We start from the raw sequence: 21,735 nt of genomic DNA on the forward strand, positions 1-21,735 counted from the left end.
TGGGGATTTTTGCAGGGGACAGTGGATGCCACCTCCCCATGCACGCTGCCTGGGAGCCTGTACCCTCCTGGTCCTCCCTTAGCTATGCTACGGCCTAGCACCTTAACGTCAACAGCAGCCAGGAGCCAGATGTGCCTCCTCTGTTGTATGGAGGCACATGGGCCTGTACAGGGAAAGTCTCCATGGCACCCAACAATAAAACTAAACATGTAGCCAGATTGATCTTCATGTCTGTCAATTCCCCTTGAAAACCATCTAGGCTAGTGGGCATCACTGCCCACTGACGATTGTGGCAGAGAGTGCACCATACTGTGTGTGCAGAAGTCCTGCCTTTCTTTAGTCCTGAACCTACTGCAAACAACGTCATTGGGTGTTGTCATGTTCTCGTGTTACGACACTGCCATTTGTGTCACTCTTGCAAAATGTGATATACATCTCTTTTTCCCCTTGCTCCAGCAGTACAAGCTGGAGATAGAAGAAGAAGCGAAGATCACAATGACAAAAGAACTCCTTTCTGACCACTCAAGGGGCAGAGTAGCTGTTCCGGACTCCCATATCTGTGTGAATTCATCGCAGAAAAAGCGAACTGCTTAGGTTTTCAGTGCAGAGGATAGAGAAACACACGCAGTACTACAATACATTTTTTAATAAAAATATGATCCCCTGGGACAGCCAACCTCTTTTTTTTTTCCTTCTAGGGTTGGGAGGCTCCTGAAAAAATTGACAACCCCTGATCCAATCCCTATGATTACTTGGGGGGCAGACGGCAGGCCAATTCTGATTAAGAGAATTACCTTCCAAAGAGGACTCGGCCCTCAGGACAGAGCAGCATATACTTTCCATCTAAAAAGGCACCATACTCCAGCCCTGGCACCTCCAGCTAACAAGCAACCACAAGCAGTCTGGCTGAGGAAGAAGCTGGTAGCATGAAAGCCCTCTTCAGCTAGCTAGCTGGCTGGCTGGCTGGCTGGCTGTCACACAGCTCCCTCTTCCCTGCTGCATTTTGGGACAAGCCTGTAAAGTCCACCCAGGAAGACGCTGCCAGGACCAGCATTCCTTGCAGCTGCAAGAGGCTAGAACTGGAGTAAAAGAGCACCCACAGAACAGGGCACAGAGGCGAGGCTTGCTACCTCTGACAACTGTCTCTCACTGGCTCATTCAGCCCCTCCGTGCTCCAAAGGCCTCCAAAGGCCAGCCCAGGCAATTCTTCCCACTCCCCAATCCCCAGCTTCCATCCCATGACAGGGCAATGGCACAGCAGGCTGGCTCAGGGAAAGACCCAAACACTGGTTACACCAAAGATTCTAAGAAGTGGGATTTTTCTGAGCCCCACCCCACCCCGGGCATCACAACAAACCAGCCACCACCTCAAAAGCCTATTCTAAAACCTAGGAGTTGACCAGGGCAAGGCAGCCCTGGCCTTGTGGCCCTGTGGAGGTTATCTCTGCCCCAAGGTTTTGGCCCCAGCATTTCTGCACAACACTATGCAAGTTCTCAAAAGAACATTGGCACAACACCCGTGTGGGACGGGCAAGAGGCAGTGTCGCAGGAGATATTGTGAGGGCCTGGCGGCTGCGCATGCAGGAAGAGGCATCTGCTCAAATCCAAGATGGGCACAATATAGTCCAGCAGCCACCAGGAGTGGCTCACGTGTGTGCACAGTGTTCCCTCCGGTTCCATAGTTGGATTTTCCCAGCTACTGCCGCTGCCATCACTCCCGCTAATGATGCTCGCTTAGAGTTCAGAGTGCTCGGCTTCTTTTGGGGCCAAGTCAGGCCTGCTAGTGGTAGAATCCTCTTCCTGCTGCATGTTGGCGTAGGCCACCTCCTGTGCAAGCTGATCCAAGGGCGGGCGCCCCAATGCTAAGTTCCGCAGGGAGATCCAGGTCATCAGGAGGCTGTGGAGGAAGAGGAGAAAGGAAAATGTAGGAAGGGAGCTCGCAGATAGAGAAACAGAGGAGGAACCTGTCAATGTTCAAGATTAACTCCTGCACCTTCCAAGCAGGTTTTTAAACATTTGCATATTAGCAAGATCCAAGCATCCATTCCAAATCAGAGTTCAGAAGGGACCTACAAGATCATCAAGTCCAACCCCCTGACACTGCAGGTCACCAAATAAATACAATCTTAATAGTAAACACACCAGTATTATATGAACCCCGGTCCTTCTTTCAAGTTGCTCAGGGCAGTGTACACGATTCCCTATGTTTTCACAAACAAGCCTGCAAAGTAGGTGAGGTTGAAAGGTGGTGGCTGGCCCAAGGGCATCCACTAGTTTCACTGCTAAGCAGAGATTCTAACCCCAGTTTCCCTGGTTCCAATCTGACACTCTAACCACTAGACCACACTGACTCTTGATTTCAATAATACATCCCAGACAGTCACAGAAAACTATTCTATCGAAGGCAATTGCGTATGGATATATTTTTGGACATTTGGAAGTCCTTTGTAGAAGCTTACGCTTAGACTTTTATCTATTAACATCTATTCTATAGATGGCTATGCTTATTTACATGTTTATTGAATACATTATGCATTTTTAACACCTTTTTTCTTTATTTTTTTGCCCTTGTTTTTATTGTCACTATATTATTTTAATCTCTCACTAATAAAGGGGGGAAAATCCAGACAAACCTTGTCACGAGTGGGCCGCTGATGCCAGCAGAGTTTAGGGACTGCAGCCCAGGCAAATTTCAGAATGGGTGAAAAACCTGCTTTGTGTTGATCCCCTGCAGGCGAAGGCCATATTAAACTTTCTCTCTCTATTCAGAGATTGGAACGGAGTGAGCTGCTGTCGCTCTCTAGGTTGTTGTCAGCAAAGGTGGGGCAGGAATCCTACCCACACGTCTCTCACCTCCTGCGAAAGATAAAGTACTTCTTCCTGGTGAAGCGCTGGAAGCGCTCGATCAACGTGGCATTTCGTCGCCTCTGCAGCTCCTCTACCCGCTGCTCTCGCCGCAGGAAGGCCTCCACGATGGGGTCTGCCTGGGTCACATTGTCCAGAGAACCATCAATGACAGGCTGCAGCTCTGGGGGGACGGGCTCTGTTTCTGGAGGGGGCAAAGCAAGGTTCCAGTTTTCCATCATGTGAGGAGTCCCTTGGAAACCAGACCACTTTGTGACAAACCAACCTTTCCCATGGACCTGAAAGACCCAACATCAATTCCTCCCAGTAGTGGGTAAGAAGCAGGGAAGAGATGGCCCAATGTGAAGGGGTGCAGCAAGGGTAGCACCCTTGAAGGTACAAGGGTATTTACAACCTGGACTACCTTGTCTGTCAAATGCGTTCTGGGACATTCACCTCTGGTTTGTTGGGTCCTGGTCATTTGCATTCCACTATAAACTGGGCAACAAACCCCATGTTATAGATCTTAAGTCTCTTATCCCAGCCCTAACCCTTACCCTACCTTTGCGTTTAAAAAATAAAAAAGTACATCTAATACAAATAAACATATATTGGGACACAGATGTCCCGAGCACAAAAATTTTGGTCACAAATGTCCAGGAATATCAATGACTGGGGCACATCTGGTTGGGACACAGTTGTCCAGGTACTGTCTAAGCTGCAGAGCTACAGCTAGGGGTCCAATGTGGGCACCCAATTTGTAGTTCATCCCAGGCTGCTCATGCGTGGTCAGCACACTCACCTGTCCCATTCCGCACCTTCTCTCGCAGTTCTTGGAGCAGAGTAAAATTCTGTTCCAGTGCTGCTTCCGTGGTGTTGATGTAGATGTACATGTAGCAGGAGGGCTCTTGGGAGACGGTGAAGACTTTGTGGTACTCGCCGGGGGGCAGCTGCGGCCAGAGGGCAGTCAGCAACATCAGTAGGCAGGAAGGCATTTGCAGAGGACTCACAATCTCACCTCTCACAGGCCCAGACAAAAATGACAACAAGCACCAGCAGTTTCCACTGAAGGCAACGCAAATGGTTCCCAAACTCACAGGGGTGCCACCGGATGTCCCCAGTGGCCTCTTCTTCCCAGCTCTCCTGGGTGTCACCATCTTGTGCAATCCAAGATGGTAAGACCTGGGAGACCTGGAAGGAAGAGGCTACTGCAAAAGAAGGGTGCTGTGACCCTGGTACGTTTGGGAAGCGCTGGATTAAGCGGCCATTCTCCTAAGTGGAATTTCTCCCCCAGGAAAGACTCCCAGTCCCTCTCCTCCACCCAAGCTCCCCACCCCTTGAAGAAACATTTTATAATCATGATGCCTTTTGCAGAGCCAGACATTCAGTCCATCTGTCTGAGTCTTGTTTACACAGACTGGCAGCCACTCAGGGTTTCAGGCAGGGGTCTTTTCCATGCGTGTTCATACCTCCATAACCCATAGTGATGTGCACTGGGAAGACACAATCAACCCCCCTCACCTTCCCTCTTTGTTCAAGCACACAGAATCACAGGTGATCACCAAGGCAGCTATCACAGCTTCCCTCCCCACCATCACTCTCCAGTTCTGAGCCTACAGCCTGGTTCTCACCTGTATCCTGTCTCCTTCCTGTAGTGTGTGATTCTTCTGCGCACTGACAATCTCCACAGCCACTTCTCCCTTCAGCAGGTGGAGGCTGGTGTTGCCAAGGTCCTCGCTGACAAAGTTCTCCAGATGCAGGCCTGCCATTGTGGAAACCAGGAGGTGAAAGAGCCCACCACAGCCATCCTAGGTATGCAACTCAACCTAGCCCTCAGGAACACCCCATGCTCTTATCAAGTGCTGCTAGCCCACAGAAGCAGCTGAAGCAAATTCAGTAGGTCAGCAGGAGATACCCAACTTGCAAGAAGAGGTAAGTCTAGGTCCGAAACCCCTAATCCCAAGATCGCATGCTGAGGCACCAGTGGCTGTCACGGAATCACCTTCCAAGAGGACAGAAGAACGGGGTGGAGGGAGATACCTGGGAAGTCTGCAATGAAGACCACCTCTGTCTGGTTGTCTAGTGAGTTCTCAATCTCCTGCAGCTTTGTCCGCCAAGGGGAGAGGTCTATCAGGAGGGGCTTCAGCCATGTGGTCTTCTGGAAGGGTGACCACTCAGCCTTTACTACATCCACATGGGGATCAAAGAGTCTACAAAGGGAAGAGGACAAGGCAAAATGGAATCAGTAGGATTCCACCACTGGTGAGTGTGGTTCTGTTACTCTGCTATGGACCAGTGGCTTCATTCAGACATAATGTTACTGGTCTCCCAAACCACAGCTGCACTTAGGAAGCAATGCTTTAAGCTGTTGTGATCAAGCTGCAGTTTGCCATTATTCCCAAACCAGCAAGCTGGTTTGAGAGCCAGGATGATGTGGTGGTTTGGGAGTTGGACTAAGCCCTGGAAGATCCAAATTCAAATCCCTGCTCTGCCATGAAGCTTCCTGGGTGACCTTGGGCCAGTCACTAACTTGCAGCCTCACCTCCCTCACAGGGTTGTTATGAGGACAAAAGTAGGCGAGGAACTAAGTACACCACCCCAAGTTCCATGGAGGAAGGGCCATATAAAAATGTGAACAAACAAACCATGGTTTAAACAAAACCTCTAAAACAGGATTACTTTTGCAATCCTGGTTTGGAGGATTCATTTAACCCATTGTTTCTTATTCAAGTAAACTATGGTTCGACTAAACCCGAAAGTTATCCATCCAACTGGGTGCACAAAGGCAGATAGAAGAAAATCCAAGTACAGGGTTAATTCCCGATCCTACCAATCTCACTGAATGAATGCAGCTCCTGCCTCAGATTCTTTGTAGCTAGTACTGTTCCTCCTCCAACTTCTACATGTGTTTTGGGTCTTGTTTTCCATTTGGAAAGCCAGAGGCCACAACTATTCAAGCAAATCATCTAACTTGGCAGAATGCTATTTATCCCCTACGTGCAGGAACAGAGAATGGCTTGAAACCAGCAGCATTTGCTAAAGGATATGTGATAAGACAGGACTGGGAGGCTTTCAGATCATGACTGAGCCTTGAACAGGCTGGAATGGTTTACAAAATGCCATGATTTTCTGACTTTGAGATCAGCTGCCCCACACAACATGTCCCTGCCCCTCCCCCACTCTCTCTCTCTGTCTCTCGCCAACCTTTGTTGGAAGCGGTCATTGATGGAGACCCAGATGTCAAAGTAGATCTCCGGCTGCGAAATGTTGTAGTTCTGCAACAAGTGGCTGAGGCAAGAGGCATATTGCTTCAGCATGTCCGCGTGATCCTTCCAGCGCCGGCTCTGTGTGAACACCTGCCCCAACGACACACAGGACGTTTCACCCAGGACACAGAAACGTTGGAAAAGGGGCTTGCTGCTGCTGGGGGGATTGGCACAGCTGCAGGTTGTCTTCACCTAAAATCCTGTACAACTAGACCAGCACAAAGCCTGAAGCAGTCACAAAAATCACACCAGTTGTGGAAAGGTCCAGTGCCATGCTATTTTGTGCCCTGGGCAAGGCTAATTACTTGCACCCCTCCCCGAAATATGGCTGTAAGATTAAAAGTTAAGTTCATTTTCACTATTTATCTTAAAATAATATAGTCAGTGGCATTTTTTACATGAGCTAAAAATTAATCTGCATAAAACTGTGCATCTCAGAGGTCAATACTGGGCCCCTCTGTGCCCTAGGCAGCTGCCCAGTTGGCCCTCATAATGGCACCGGCCCTGGCTGTGGAAGTAGCACTCTCTGGACTTAATCTGCATGCTTTGTTCTGGCTGCTTTTCTTGGTAGAATTTGTAATTTTGTTCCAATGGAAAACTGGGAACCCCAAACCACAGGAAGCAACAGTGATGTCCAGGGTGCAGTCCACAGACACAAAACAGCTGAGCGCAAGGGAGGCGCCTGAGAGAGAGAGACATGCATGCCACACTCCAGCCATCACAGACGCTGCTCTCACAAGTGCGGCACCCTTGCAGTGCATCCACTGAGTGCAACAATGTTCATGGCACGCAGTTCCCCCACGGACACAAAGTTCATGCATTAAATCTATCGGGTGGCGCACAGCCCTCAACCCACCATCCCGCTTCTCCCAAGGAAAGGAAGAAGAAACTAACCCCAGGATTCAGGTAGCCGAGCTCTCCCGTGAGCCCATCCCGATACGTAATCTTCACGTGTTGGTGGGAGCGCGAGTGCACCATCATGTCCCACGAGTAGCCATACAGCCCATTCGTCCAATTGTTGTAGCCCTGGGTGGGGAGGTGATGAGGTCAGGAGCCCTTTCTCGCCACAGAAAAGGACTGCTGCTTCCTTCCTGCCCCCCCCAATTCGCCTCCAGTTTATCATAGCAAATAAGCAAGTTTTATGGCCCTGTGGGCTTCCTACCCTGTAAAAAGCCTAAAGAGCTAAATGCAATAAAAGGAAATATATATATTATGCCTAAAAGCTACCCAGCAGTGGAAGCTGAACTCCACAGTCCTGATTTATACTCTGCTGTTGTCATCCACCACAGGTTTGGAGGTACAGCCACAGCTCCTACTAACTGTGGATTTGCTACCTGCTGATTCACTTATCCACGGGCAGCAAGACTGCCACTTACCTCAACACCATTCACAGGGTGTTCTTGGCTCTGTGGTCTCTGAAGTTTCCCATGGCTATTTTGACGGGCTCCACACTAGTCATGGATACCATTTAGAAGGTCTCTGCTGCTGGGCTGATGGTCTTCACTAAGCTACCCCACCCCAACTCCCTTGTTCCTATAGGATCAGTGTTTTATTATCCACTGGTGTTTCCAGGAACCTAACCGCTGTGGGTAGCAAGAACTGATTATAGATCTGGCCCACAGGAGCAAAACTCCAGGGAACTTCCTGATCTGGGCAGAATTCATTAAGGATTCAGAAACAGTGACAGTGCCTTGGGGAGGATCCAGCTCAGGAGGCAGCTGGCAGTCCAAAGAACTGCTCTTCGCTGGTCTACCAGAGTCACGGGGATTCTCACCTGGGTGATGAAGTGCGAGTAGGGCAGGAAGAGCTGCTCCAGGATGTACAGCACTGTGAAGATGGCTCCCAGTTTCTGCCGCAGGCCCAGCCGCTGAGCTGCTCTGCCTGCTGTTCGTCGCCCGGCTTCTGGATAGACACACTCCTGGCTGGGCTGCGGGGGCTCCATAGGGGGCAGGAGCTTTTGGAGACAGGTGGGAACCCTGGCAATCAGGTGCCGTGGCCAGTCCGGGTAGCAGAAGAGTGGGCTGGTAGCCAGCATGGTGTAGGAAAACATGCCTGTGGGAGAGGAAGGAGTGAGTGGTCAGAATAACACTTGCCAGGGGACAGTGGTGGAGAGGAGAGACTGACAAGAAGAGAAAGAGGAAGACGGCAGCAAAAATGTTGCCACATCTCCCCACGCGCTCAGTCTCACAGGCCAACCTTTGGAACAGCAGGAAATGTTACACAGCCTTGCAAATAAATCCACAAAACTATGAGCCAACAAAGACTTGGCTGACCTGCCTCCCCTACGCATACCAAATACATCTGTAGCACATTCTTTTTCAAAGGACCGCTCCGCTTTTTGGCTGAAGCTATCAAAGCTCCATCCAGTTCTCAACAGGAACACTTAGAACAATACAGTGAACCTTCAACGTCAACAGACCGGGGGGGGAGGGGGGAGGCTGTCAATACCAAATCATCCAGACACACCTTCTTCCCACTAGTCCAGTGGTTCCCAAATTCATCAGGGTCATGGTGCCCTTCTTTCACGGTCCCACCATCTTTGATTGTCAGAGATCGTGCATGATTTTTGTGACATCTCACAAAAATCGTGTGAGAAATCTTGAGATCCAAGATGGCGGCACCTGGGAGAGCCAGAAGAAGAGGCTGCCAGGAACATCCCGTGGTGACCCTGTGAGTTAGCCGTGGCACCCTCAGACACTGTGGCACACAGTTGGAAACCACTGCATTAGTCTGTTAAACCCCTACTTTACAGATCCCTCTCAATGCTACCGCTCCTCTTGGAAAGAAGGAATGTCCCAATTCCTAGAACTTCATGGCAAAGAGCGGAAATGCAGTTCTGAGGCAGGCAAGTGTGGGAAGGGATTTGGGGGGCCCATTTCCCAGCACTGCAACGCAGCCTCAAAGGCACAGAAGAAAGAAGTTCTAAAGCCTGGGTGCCAGACCAAGAAGGTCCTGTCTTTCTCTTGTATCCAAGAACTGTATCCAACCGTACTTCAGTTGGAGGAGGGACAGACAGCAGGGCCCCCTCTGCCAATGTCAGAGGCTGCCCACGATCTGGACAATAACGCCAAGGAGAGGTGGAAAATAACCAACTTTCTTTGAAGGAATAAATGCTTCCTTGACTAGTGATATGGAAAGGATTCCTGCTCACCATAGGTGAATAGACAACAGCCGTTTTCCAGCATGAGTTAAGAGCTGTTCACAGGCAACAACAACAACAACAACAACAGTATTTATATACCGCTTTTCAACAAAAAGTTCACAAAGCGGTTTACAGAGAAAATCAAATATCTAATGGCTCCCTGTCCCCAAAGGGCTCACAATCTAAAAAGATGCAACACCAGCAGACAGCCACTAGAAAAGACACTGCTGGGGTGAGGTGGGCCAGTTACTCTCCCCCTGCTGAATAAAAGAGGAGCACCCACTTGAAAAAGTGCCTCTTAACCAGTTAGCAGGGGTTCAGGGCACAGGCCCCTGCCCCTCCCTGATAGAAGGGGGCCCATATGGATTCCTGGAAAACTTACCAATGCTGAAGAGCTGGGAATTCATGCAGTGGAAGTAGGAGACAAAGATGAGTGCGATGGGGCGGGTGGCATCAAAGAAGAGCAAGAAGCCGGCTGTCAGGTCCAGCATCAGACCGCCCCCGTGCACCACCAGCAGGCTGATCATCTCCTCTGACAGCACCAGCCTGAGAAAAGAGACAGAATGGGGGTCAGGGTATTTCCCAGACCCAGCAGGAGGCCAGGGCTAGAAAGCAGGAGTTGCAGCCAGGTCCTTTGTTGCATTCTGTTTATTTTAAACATGCACCTATCCCCATCTCTCACACAGGACCCAAAAAGGCTAAGATAAACCTGCCAACAGGTTTGGCAATTACAAGCCACAGAGAAATGCAGGGAAGCAACCCAAAGAGAGCCGAAGCCAAGAGCAGCAAACAGGAATGGCAAGAGATGATAAACTGAAACAGGCCCCAAGAGCCGGCCTTCACCCAAGCGCCTGAGCCAAGAGTTCAGCTCCAAGGGCCACAGCCATTTGCAATGTTTTTCTTGGGAGCCACAGACCCCAGAAGAGTTTTTCAGTGATTTTCAACTGCTGTGCTACAAGCTCCAGTGGCACACCTGCAGACCTTTCATGGCACACGAATGTGCCGCAGCAGACTGGCTGAACATCATTAAAGTGCCCCCACCATGACAACACATCTGCCAGTCACCCCCTCCCCTCCACTGCCAAGGCAACCAGAGCAGGGCCTCAGGTGCTGGCTGTAGCACAGAAGAGGGCAGCCCTGCAGGGGACCTGGAAGCCAGCCCACTCTTTCAGAGCAAGAAGCAGCCCCTTGGATTTGGCCCAGGAACAGAGAGGGAGCCAGTGCCAACTGAATTCAGTTGTGGGTGAGGAAGAGGAGATGCACTCCCAACAAGCAGACCCAGCATTTTGCCCCAGCAGAAGTCGCTGTGTGGTCTTGGCTCCCCTCCAGGATGCTATGGGAAGAACCTAGCTACGCAATTTCACTGAATACAGTGCATCACAGACACTTGGGTCCTCGCCCACTGCCTGGGTGCTCCCTGCCCTTCCCACCTCCACTGCTCACCTGAAGGGGCTGAAGAGCCAGTGCCTGCCCAGGCTGCCCATGGAGTAGCCCTCCACCCAATCCGCATCCAGCTTCTTGATACCCGCGATGAAATACACGATGAAGATCTGTTTGGAAAGAAGCCCAAGAATTTCCTCTACAGCAACTCTGAGGCCTGGAAGTCAGCAGCAGCCACAGAAATGGGTAGGCTGGAGGAAGAGTCACCGCCACCCTAGGAGAGGCAAGGTGGCCTCCCAGACTGCCCTGAGAATCAGGCAAGGACCCAGGTCAGACACGTGCTCCCCCATAGGGGCCCCAGCAGACCTGCCCAGCAGATTGGCTGGGAAGATTCTGTGGCAAGAAGTTCCACATCCTCCTGCCTGCCCCAAGAAGCACTGCAGGCTGGCGGTTCTGGCTCAGTCGCCAACATCGAGTTCCTTTGGCTTCTGGAGGAGACATTGGTGCAGAAACTGGCAGGGCTTATGTGCATTTAGCAAGAGAGTAACACTGAGAGATGATGTACCTGCATGCGCAGCACTGTGTAGTTCCATAGTGGGACATGCGCATTTCTCTTTTGTGGATGCAGGAGCCCATCAACGGACCTGCGGGGAAAACACAGTAGCAGGAGGCTGCAAGTGTGGACCCAAGACTCAGAAGCAATGATGGGTCAGCTTAACATGGGGCAAAGGTGAATTTTCTGCCTTCCAATGCAGCTCAAACAGGCCAGAGATCTCCCAGGGCTCCGACACCCACCTCTTCCCAACACTCTGGTAGAGGCACTTAAGGATCCCAAGTTTATCTCCTTAGCTGACACCTGAACTTGTGGTGCCGGCAGCTAAGAACGTGAACTTCGCTTTCCAACTCCGAGTCAGCAAGAGGGACCTTAACAGCACCATGACTCTTGAAGAATGTCCGTGTCGAGGACCAGCCTGCTCCAGAGTTGAAGATGGTTCTAGGAGGTGTTGCATGCTGCCAAGGAAACGGGAATGATGGGAACTCTTACCAGTAGCGGTTGGCATTCATGATCAGGAGCTGGAACCCGATGAGGCCGTACAGGTAGGAGTGGTTGTTCCAGGTTGTTTTATCCAGGAAGAAGATGTACCAGTAGGGCAGCACAAACAGCAGGCAGCTGAGTCGGTAGAAGCAGCCCAGCATGATCCCCACAGCACCTGTTGGGGGGGGAAGGAGGCACGGTCAGGGTGATTGGGCCACCTGCAGCCACGGAGCATGTTCCAGTGAGGCCCAAGAATGAAACCACCACGAAAGTCCAGCACAACAAGGTCCTTAGCCAGCAGGTCCCACCAAGCCCCCTAGTGGCTTGGGAAGCCCCGCCCCACCAGCATCCTTACCCAGAAACATGACTGTGTAGACGAGGTACATCCAGTCCAACGGAAGGGGCTCCAAGAAGTTGAAGAGGGGAAAGCGACACACCTGCAGCCCATCCAGGTATTTGTGGTCCAGGTAGCTCAGGCCTCGCTCCTGGGGGATGTCCAAGGCCATCAACAGCCCTGAGAAAGGGGAAACAGAGGCCGCTGACTGTACGGGAGCAGGCTCCTCCACTCTGTGCAGACAGTCTCCGCACTTACCCTCGATCCCCCTTCTTCAAATCTGGCGTGCCTGTTAGAGCCCTGGTGGAAAAGGAAGTCTTGCCGCATTGCCCCCAAGAAGCACCGACAGCACAAATGGAGGAACCTACCAAGAATTCTGCTACATCATGAGCTGGACCCACTTTCCTGCTTCCCAAAAGAGCCAACCAGATGGCTTTAAGGAGCCTGAAGCAGAGCAGGGAGGTAACAGCCCTCTCCACAGTCGCCCCCCAGCAACCGGTTTTTGGAGGCACACTACATTTTGCCATGGAGGTTCCACTTAGCCCTCCTAAAAGCCACCTGTCCCACTTTACAGATTTGTCTAAACCCTTTTTACAACCCTCTGCATGATCAAAAGGGCAGCCAAGGCAAGTCTTTCATGCCCAAGCTTCCTGCATCCAACAAAAGCCCACTGGCACTCAAAGGTAGACTGCCCTTGAACCTGGCAATTCCATTTAGCTGTTGTAACTAAGAGCATTGTAAGAAGTGTGCTCCACGACTCAGTTTCCAAGATGGACTAAGCAGAGGAAGGAGTTTTGGCTGGATCATAACCATATTTCCTACACTGCCTAACAAAAAATTATTTCAACCAGTAAACATGTATTTATTTATTTTCTGGGCTGCCATAACTGCAGCTGTTCAGCTTCCATTCCAATAAGCAGAACACAGAATGTGTTTGGATAAAGCTGGTTCCGTTATCTCCCTGGCCAAAATTTTTCCTCTTGAAAAAATACCCCAGGTATTTTTTTTCAGTCCCACAAGGGAAGAACTCTCAAGTTCTTGTTTCTTGAGAGTTCTCAAGATGTTTCAGACCCCACTGATAAATTAAAAATCAATAAGTCACCGGGCCCTGATGGCATCCACCCAAGAGTTATTAAGGAACTGAAGAGTGAAGTTGCTGATCTCTTGACTAAAATATGCAACTTGTCCCTCAAAACGGCCACAGTGCACCATGCAAAAAGTCATGCACGTTGGGACAAAAAATCAAAACTTCACATATAGGCTGATGGGTTCTGAGCTGTCTGTAACAGATCAGGAGAGAGATCTTGGGGTGGTGGTGGACAGGTCGATGAAAGTGTCGACTCAATGTGCGGCAGCAGTAAAGAAGGCCAATTCTATGCTTGGGGTCATTAGAAAAGGTATTGAGAACAAAACGGCTAATATTATAATGCTGTTGTACAAATCAGTGGTAAGGCCACACCTGGAGTACTGCGTCCAGTTCTGGTCACCACATCTCAAAAAGGGCATAGTGGAAATGGAAAAGGTGCAAAAGAGAGCGACTAAGATGATTATGGGGCTGGGGCACCTTCCTTATGAGGAAAGGCTACGGCATTTGGGCCTCTTCAGCCTAGAACAGAGACGCCTGAGGGGGGACATGATTGAGACATACAAAATTATGCAGGGGATGGACAGAGTGGATAGAGAGATGCTCTTTACACTCTCACATAACACCAGAACCAGGGGACATCCACTAAAATTGAGTGTTGGGAGGGTTAGGACAGACAAAAGAAAATATTTCTTTATTCAGCATGTGGTTGGTCTGTAGAACTCCTTGCCACAGGGTGTGGTGATGGCATCTGGCTTAGATGCCTTTAAAAGGGGATTGGACAAGTTTCTGAAGGAAAAATCCATTATGGGTTACAAGCCATGATGTGTATGGGCGACCTCCTGATTTTAGAAATGGGCTATGTCAGATGCAAGGGAGGGCAACAGGATGCAGGTCTCTTGTTATCAGGTGTGCTCCTTGGGGCATTTGGTGGGCCGCTGTGAGATACAGGAAGCTGGACTAGAAAAACAGCTGGATTAGGAAAAACAGAGTGGCTTCCCAGTGGCCCAGGAACCAAGTGGGCAGAACAAGAGTGGAAACACTGAGGCCCCCAAAACCACTGCTGCCCCTGGGGCTTCTCTGCTGCGATGCTACAGCCTTCCAATAAGGAATCCTTTGACAGAGGGGCCCCTGGCTTCTGCAGACAAGGCAGTTCTAAAGGCTTCCTTCCTCTGGTCAGCCTCATGGGACAGCAAGAAGCAGGCTGGCCACAAGGGTCTTCTGTGCAGTCCAGGCAGCCGGGCCCCTTCTGGGCTGAGCTACAGAAGCGCTATCACCAGCCAGCCTGCAGCCCGGAATCACTGGCATTGAGTATGAGTAGGAGGCAGGCTCAGAGCTCCCTTACCACAGTTGGAAGTTATTCCACAAAGCGGTTAGAGATGTGTGTCTTTGTAATGTGGGGATGGTCAAACAGGCCCCTGAGGAACAGAGAAAGGTCTGGAAGCCTCAGAAGAAGCATCAGAAACAGCAAAACAAATCCTAGATCTGCAGAAAGGAAGTTGCAACCAGTTCAGACTTGCACACACATCCCTGCCAAACCTCTGAGCCAAGGGAAATGTGAGTGAATGACACTTGTGGCATTCCAATCAAGCCTCAAGAAGAGGAAGACACACACACCCAGTCAAAACTCCCAAATGGAAAGCCAGACCCACCCTGCTCTCAGGCAATTTGACCTGGAAAAGGGTCGTGTCCCTCCCCCCCAAAAAATATGGGGCTCAGTTGGACCCTGAAAGTGTCAGAAAGCAGTTCTGTGAACATCTCCCCAGGGAAAGCGTTTTTGCCCAGCTGCGCAGGTCAGTACTGTCTGATGTGCCCAGGAGCTCTGGGTCCCTTGAGAAAGGCAGGAGGAAAATACTGTAAATAAATAAATAAATAAATCCAAATGACTCCAGGCAGAGCCAGCCGTGAAGCAAGAGATGCCAAAATCCAGAAGACGGAGGAGGGGAGGAAATGCAATTCCCCAGCCAGCCAACAGATCAGGTATTTTCTTTCACAACTTCTGCATTGTTTCAGGATGGTTTCATGAGCGGCCCGCGAGGCAGGAAACTGCACTGGGCTCCCACCTCAGTATTTGCGTGCCAAAGTCCAAGGAGGAAATCAGGGGCCAGGAGAAAGCAAGACCAACATGGGGACAAAGACCAAACATCAGTAAAGCCCTGTTGGATCAAAACAAAAGGCCCTCCTTTTTGCTTCCCAGGGGCCCACCAGCTGCCTCTGAAAAATCCACAAACAGGAGAGAGAGGCAGGCTTCTCTTCTGCTATTGCCCTCCCCCCCCTGCAAATGTTTTTGGAGGCAGGCAGCCAGATCTCCAGGGGTGCAGGTCACCCACCAAGCACGTTTCAGTGTCACCCCCAGATGCAACAGAAATGCCCTGAACAAGTAGACTACAGATTAGACAGGCAGGTGACCCTGAATAAAACAGCCTGCGATACCACAGCCTTGCCAATGCATGACGGAGGCACAGGGCGGCAGTACTTAAGAGCAGTGGGTTCCTAAGCAGTGAGCTGTGGCTCCCTGGGAAGCCACAGAAACCAGCCAGGGAAGCCACAGAATTCTCACAAAAAAACCCACCGCCCTATACAACACACTGTGAAGGATTGTAGCCCTAATGGGGATCCACAGCCAATAGCCAAGTAGGTCAAGGGACCTACCACCAGTTGAAAAAAGTTTGGGAACCACTGCTTCAGAAGTATTCTTGGCAATCGCAGCTACCAGCCCTAAGAGGAAAGTAGCTGAATCCTCCCCTCACAACAGATGGATTTGTGGCAGATACACCCCGTCCATCAGGAACGGCTGCAATGCTGGCAGAACTGCCATGGATTCCTGGAAAGCTGGTCTTGTGGGTCTTGAAAGTGGGTCTTGTCCCCTGATCCAGGCATGGATAGCAGCCCACAAATGTCAGCCCATGGAAAAGATGGATTCAGGATTTTTACTAAATCATTTCAAGTCACTAAGTGGTTTTGTAACTATTGACTTTTCAAAGGCAATATACACATTTTGTTTGTGTATTACTTGTAGGCCGACACACCTGCTGTTCTATATTAAGATGAGCTTAGTCCATTGGCTCACAGGTACTTTAAGTGCACATTTTGATTGCTTTCCATTCTACCATAGAGTAGAATGGTAGAATAGATAAAGTATATTGTAATAAACACATTTTATTGATATCTGCTAAGATTCTCCAGACCTTGGCTGTAAACCTGGGCCTCCCGCAAAACATGCTTCCAGTTGGGCCCCGCAGCTCCTAAGCCTCGCCTTGGATGGGCTGCCCATGATAGGGTAACACCCTGACCTCCTCACACACAGAGTCCAAAGTCTCCTGTTTGTACCAATAAGCCAGAGGTCGGGGCATTGATCCAGCATGTGGGATCAACGACTGTTTCCATTTAGGGATGTGGGAACTTCTATTGATGTCTCCCAGCCAGCAGGGAAACCTCAAGCCCATTTCACCACATCCTGTCGCTGTTCCTGCTGCTGGGATGGACTGTAACCGCCAGCCATTGTGGCTCATCCTTTTATAGCTCCCAGGAAAACCAGCCCGGGTGTGTCCTGCAGCAAGCAAACCCTGCAGTCCATTTTGGAAGGCTGGACTAGAACTATCCAGAAACCCCCCCCCCCCAGCTTTACCGGACCCAACTCATCCAAGATCAGTAATCCAGTTCCTACTGTGGCGAACTTAACACATGTAAGGGAGATTTTTGAAAAACTCCATTCAATTTCTTAAAAGCAAGCGGCACACGAGTGCAAAATCAGTAACATTGAAAATTGCTTGCTACACAAGCTCACTCTGAAAGACCCATAAAAATCTGCAGCAAGAACCCAAAATTAAAACAGCAGAGGAGTTACACACAAAATGCCTGCTGAAACAAAAATGCTTTCGCAATCCATCTACAACAGGGAGCCATCAAGCCTCCCCAGGCAGGCACAGTTGCAGTGGTGCCACAAGCAAGATGGCCTCGCAATGCCCACTAACTTGCCAGCAACAGACAGACCACAAAGAAGAGCCTCGGAAGTCTATCTCAGAGCCTAAGCTGTTAAGGGCATCAAGAAGTTTAAGCTGGGCCTAGTTCTAAGCTTAGAGGGATGCACGCTGAATACCATGCGCCTGCAACATTCTGGCAGCTCCACTGGAGGCCAGCTGTAGATTCTAGCCCTAGCCCCAGTTAGAGGACAAATGACACAGTCCAATCTGGGTGCCACTAGCAGATAACAGGTGGAGAGGACCAATAATTAAGAGAAGTTCTCCTGGCGCGCTTCCACTGAATTTTAGATCTTTCTTCATGTACTGTTGTTGCTTCCAATATTATTTCACTGATCCCATTATTTATGAACTACAGTCGTGCGCCGTTTTACGATGGACCACATATATGACAGTAGTCAAAGCACAATAAAGATACTCCTAATGTGTCTCCCATAGCCTGCAGCAGTGTCTGTTTACACAACAGAGAAGCTCTTAATGCAAAGAAGAGGCATCTATCTCCAGTAGCCTGTGCAGCCAGCAAGTGTCTGGCAGGGAGTGTTTACACATCAAAGGCACTAGATTGGGTAGAATGTTCGCTTAACAACCTGATCACATAACGGGGGTCAGAGAACGTATCCCATTAAGTGGCACACACCTGTACTGTTTTCCAAAATGAAAAGTCAAGACACAAGTTTTAAATAAATGCAAAAACAGAGACCTCTCTTCTCTGCCATGCAATCCAAGAGCACTTGGAGACAACAGGTTTTCTGGACCGACAGCAGTCCTGGGTACTAGGGCATCCGGACTAGAGCACCTCCTCCTGAAAAGGCAAACCCCTTTCCTCCAGTGATCTCCTGCACTTTACTGCAGAAGCTGGTTGTGTGAACAACCACACAGTCAGCACTGAACAGATACCAGTTCCTGAGATTGGCAGGAACAAACAGGAGGTGTAACATGGGTCCAAGTGCTCCGCACACCAGGATGTTGGAGGCCTAGAGGCAAAGTGCTTCGCTGGCCCTATGGAACCACCAGCCCCTACCAGCACTGAAATTCCAGGGTTGATTCTGGCACGGTGGGTTCTCCAAGGGATGCCAGCCCTTGGCTAAAGCCTGACCTGGTTCACCTCTGATATGACCAGGTGTTTTACGCACATGCAGAGTAGGCATCGGAACCAGCAGGCAGCCACCCCAAGCCCCAGAAAGAGAGCTCCCTGTACAGCTGCAGTGTTTAGGACCCAGGACACTTCAGTGGATCATCTGAGCTGTTGCCCCAACAATGGGTGACATCCTGGCCAGGTGTCTTGCCCAAGTCACCAGCAAGAGTGGCCCAGGGCTCCAACGTGCCCTGTTCCTCCCATTCGTAGCTGTTCCCAGCTGGACAGGCACACAATGGCATTGGGTGCCCCATTTCTAACCCCCGCTCCCTTCCAAGCCATGCTCTTCCTCCATCCTGCTGTCCTGGAGGGCCAATCTCACTCTTCTCAAAGGCACCACGGCAAGGGGGGAACTCACCAAAGAGGAAGCGGAAGACGCCCAGGCCGGCAGGGTCAGTCGGCCTATTGAGCAGGCAGACAAAGCGATGCCAGCTGGAAAGATCAGCACCCTCAAAGCCCAGGAGGCGCTTGGTCCAGCTGCTGCAGGGGACCTTGAAGGCTGGTGCCTGGGCATCCTTGGCTCTGCTGGGCCGCTGTGTGCTGGCAGGCAGCTCTTCCAACTGGGCACCTGTAAAGGCAAAGGGGACAGGGTGAGAGCTGGGCTGGTGGGGGGGCAGGGCAGGCAGACCTTCTGGGGGCAATTCCAGGGCTCCGTAGATGGGTGCCACAGGGGTAGAGGAGGGGTGCCGCTTGACGGGTGGCACTGGGGCAGAGGAGGGTGCCACTTGATGGATAGCAGCGAGGCAGAGGAGGGGGTGCCACTTGACAGGTGGCACAGGGGCAGAGGAGGGGTGCCACTTGACAGGTGGCACAGGGGCAGTGGAGGGGGTGCCACTTGACGGGTAGCAGTGAGGCAGAGGAGGGGTGCCACTTCATGGGTGGCACAGAAGCAGAGTAGGGGTGCCACTTAATTGGTGGCACAAGGGCAGAAGAGGGGTGCCACTTGATGGATGGCACTGGGGCAGAGGAGGGGCGCTGCTGGCAGCAGAGACCACCCTGCACCCGGTTGCCTAGCAAGGGGAAACTCCCCCCCCCAGGGCACAAGCGCGTGCAAAGGCGTGCAAGGCGCCCCACCGGAGCCCCGGGAAGCGCTGGGCTCCCCGCAGCCCGAGGAGGGAGGGGCAGCCCGCATCCGAGCACGCAGGCACCAACTCACCCAGCCCCGCTGCGGCGCGCCCCCGGCCGGGCTTCATCTCGGCGCGGCACAGCGGGAGCAGCGGCTGGCCCAGACCCGGGCAGGCGCGCCAAAGAGCTGCGAGGGAAGGAGGCTCCTCCCGCCAGACCCACCTCCGGCTCCCGTTCGGCTCCGCCATGTGCGGGGAAAGGCGGCAGCGGATCCCTGCGAAGCCGCAGCCCCAGAGCCCCCCCAGCCAGACACGGGGCACAAGGATAGGGCTGTCAGGCTGCAATCCTAGCCACACTTACCTGGGAGTAAGCCCCATTGACTCTAATGGGACTTACTTCTGAGTAGACATGCATAGACGCGGTAAGCCTAGGCTTGTCTACTCGGAAGTAAGTCGCATTGTCTTCCCCTCTGGGGCTTACTCTTTGGAAAGTGTGCATAGGATTGCAGCCAAAACCCTTCCCTGCAAGTTTTAAAACACTTGCGGAACAATTCTAAGCAGGTTTACTTGGGAGTAAGCCTGACTAATTCCTATGGGGCTTACTCCCAGGTAAGTGTGTACAGGATTATAGTTTCCTCCGACCGGTGGCGTAGCTAGAGGGGGGGCAAAACACTAAGTTCTGCAGTGTGCCTCACCGCGGCGTGCAAGCGGCCCCCCCTTCGGGCCATAGCCCTCCGTTTTGCACCCACCGTCCAGAATGGCTCCGAAGGGGGGGGCGCTTGCCCGCCGCGGTGAGAAGCCCTACAAAACTTAGTACTTTGCCCCCCTCTAGCTACGCCACTGCGGGAGGAATCACAGTATGAAGGCGGACTGGGCGGGGGGCTTGAGTGCAGGTATCCAAACCAGCAGCCACCAGGGACAAGGCAGCGGATGGGCTTCCATCTTCCAGTGCAGCTCTTTGGGAGCTCCTTAACAACCTGCACAGGTTCCCATTAAAACACGTGTCGCCTTGCTCTTGGGAAAACGCAATCACGGGTGGGGTGGGGGCAGCTGATGCTAGCAGTAGCAGCAGCACTGAGGGAAGCGATAGCTCGTTTCCCCGCCGGAGCAGCATCAGAAAACCAACGGTAGCAGGGGAAGTAACTAGGGAACTCCCTGCGGGTGGGGGAGCGGGGCTCGACTGCGGGAGGCGCCGGCCGCCTTCGTTCTTTCGCTGGCTGGGAAATGTTTCCTTTTCCCACAGCGCTCTCTGGTGGCTGTGGGCGCGTCCAGAGCTTCAGAGAGGAATTTTTTCAGGGGGTACAAAGTTTTTTGGGCGCCCCTTCCCAAAGGGAGAGGGGGCAAAGCAGGAGAGGAGGAAGGCTAGTGACACCGGGAGAAATCTTGGGAGGTGGGCTTCCCACTGCAGAGCAGGGACCTGGGGTGAGTGGGGAGGCAGGTGAGGCAGAGCCTCCCCACCAGGTACTTCAAAAAACACCACTATTGTGGGATGTGTCCAAGCACCCACAACCTATGCGTGAGCATGATCCCAGACCCCACAGAGCGCATGGCTTGTGGGTGCTTGGGTACCTCCCATAGCAGCAGCGCTTCAGTGGGGAGGCTCTGCCTCACCTGCCTGCATGTCCCTGCTACAGAGCCCTGGTCTACCTGCCCATGCAGCATCAGCAGCTACATGCAGTAATATGGAAAACCAAATGCACTCCTGAGTAAAATCTTTTAAAAAGAGAAAATAATTGCAGTGAATGAACATCATGGTATTTGGGCTCGGATTAGAATGGAAAGTGTCCTGTGTGCACCAAAACCTACTTCTGCAGCAGCTGTAGCCCGCAGCTGTGTCCCTGAGCTCCTACACAACACAGCAAGCGGATGCACAAGCCAGTCTTACTGTCTCAGGTCAGTTTCCTCCCACATTTGACATTGTGTTAAGGAGTGTCACATATGCATTCCTTGGCCCAGCACATATGGCGTTTGGTAGCAGCAGCAGCTGCGCAGCTCTCATCCCATGTAGGCAGTGAGTCCAAGTGAGATAGGAAAATATAAGATCCCAGGAAATTTCTGGGGCCCTTCCTTCAGCTTCTGGACCCCCTTTTTTACACTGGGCCCAGGTACAAATTACCCCCTTAACCTCCCTCTCATGGGCCCTGGTTGTGACTGTCCCAGAGCCTGGATGGCAGCAAGACTTCCTGCCATAAGTGCAGGTGCAGTTCCCAGCAGGGCAGTGGGTGGCCCTTGACCCAGTGCGGCAAGATGGGAGGGGCGGCATTTAAGACTAGGGGGTGGTCTGCAGTGCTGACTCCTCAGGATGCTAGTCTCAGCTCACAACTGTCTTTTTCTGGGATGCTAGTTTTCCCTGAAAGGGGGTGGGGTGAGAGAGGAGCCAAGAGTTCCCTTCCCCACATGCCACAACCCCAATGCTCCTCCAACAGGCTGTGAGCCCTTTTAGAATGGGGAGCCATTTAGTTATTTGATT

General features: G+C 51.6%; 1 protein-coding gene across 1 annotated transcript; it reads right to left on the minus strand.

Annotated features, from left to right (window-relative positions):
* Positions 1-631: 631 nt before the first annotated feature.
* GGCX (gamma-glutamyl carboxylase) lies at positions 632-19,437 on the minus strand. Its single transcript, XM_066639400.1, has 15 exons — positions 19,358-19,437; positions 18,560-18,769; positions 12,024-12,182; positions 11,678-11,843; positions 11,198-11,276; positions 10,696-10,802; positions 9,635-9,798; positions 7,885-8,162; positions 7,005-7,136; positions 6,049-6,200; positions 4,885-5,054; positions 4,476-4,606; positions 3,647-3,794; positions 2,854-3,049; positions 632-1,897 (listed from the first exon to the last, which is right to left on the minus strand). The coding sequence occupies exons 1-15, from the start codon at positions 19,392-19,394 to the stop codon at positions 1,735-1,737; spliced, it is 2,292 nt and encodes a 763-aa protein (XP_066495497.1). The 5' UTR covers positions 19,395-19,437; the 3' UTR covers positions 632-1,734.
* Positions 19,438-21,735: the final 2,298 nt, after the last annotated feature.

This window comes from Tiliqua scincoides, chromosome 11 (genome assembly GCF_035046505.1).
Source record: "Tiliqua scincoides isolate rTilSci1 chromosome 11, rTilSci1.hap2, whole genome shotgun sequence".
NCBI lineage: Eukaryota > Metazoa > Chordata > Lepidosauria > Squamata > Scincidae > Tiliqua > Tiliqua scincoides.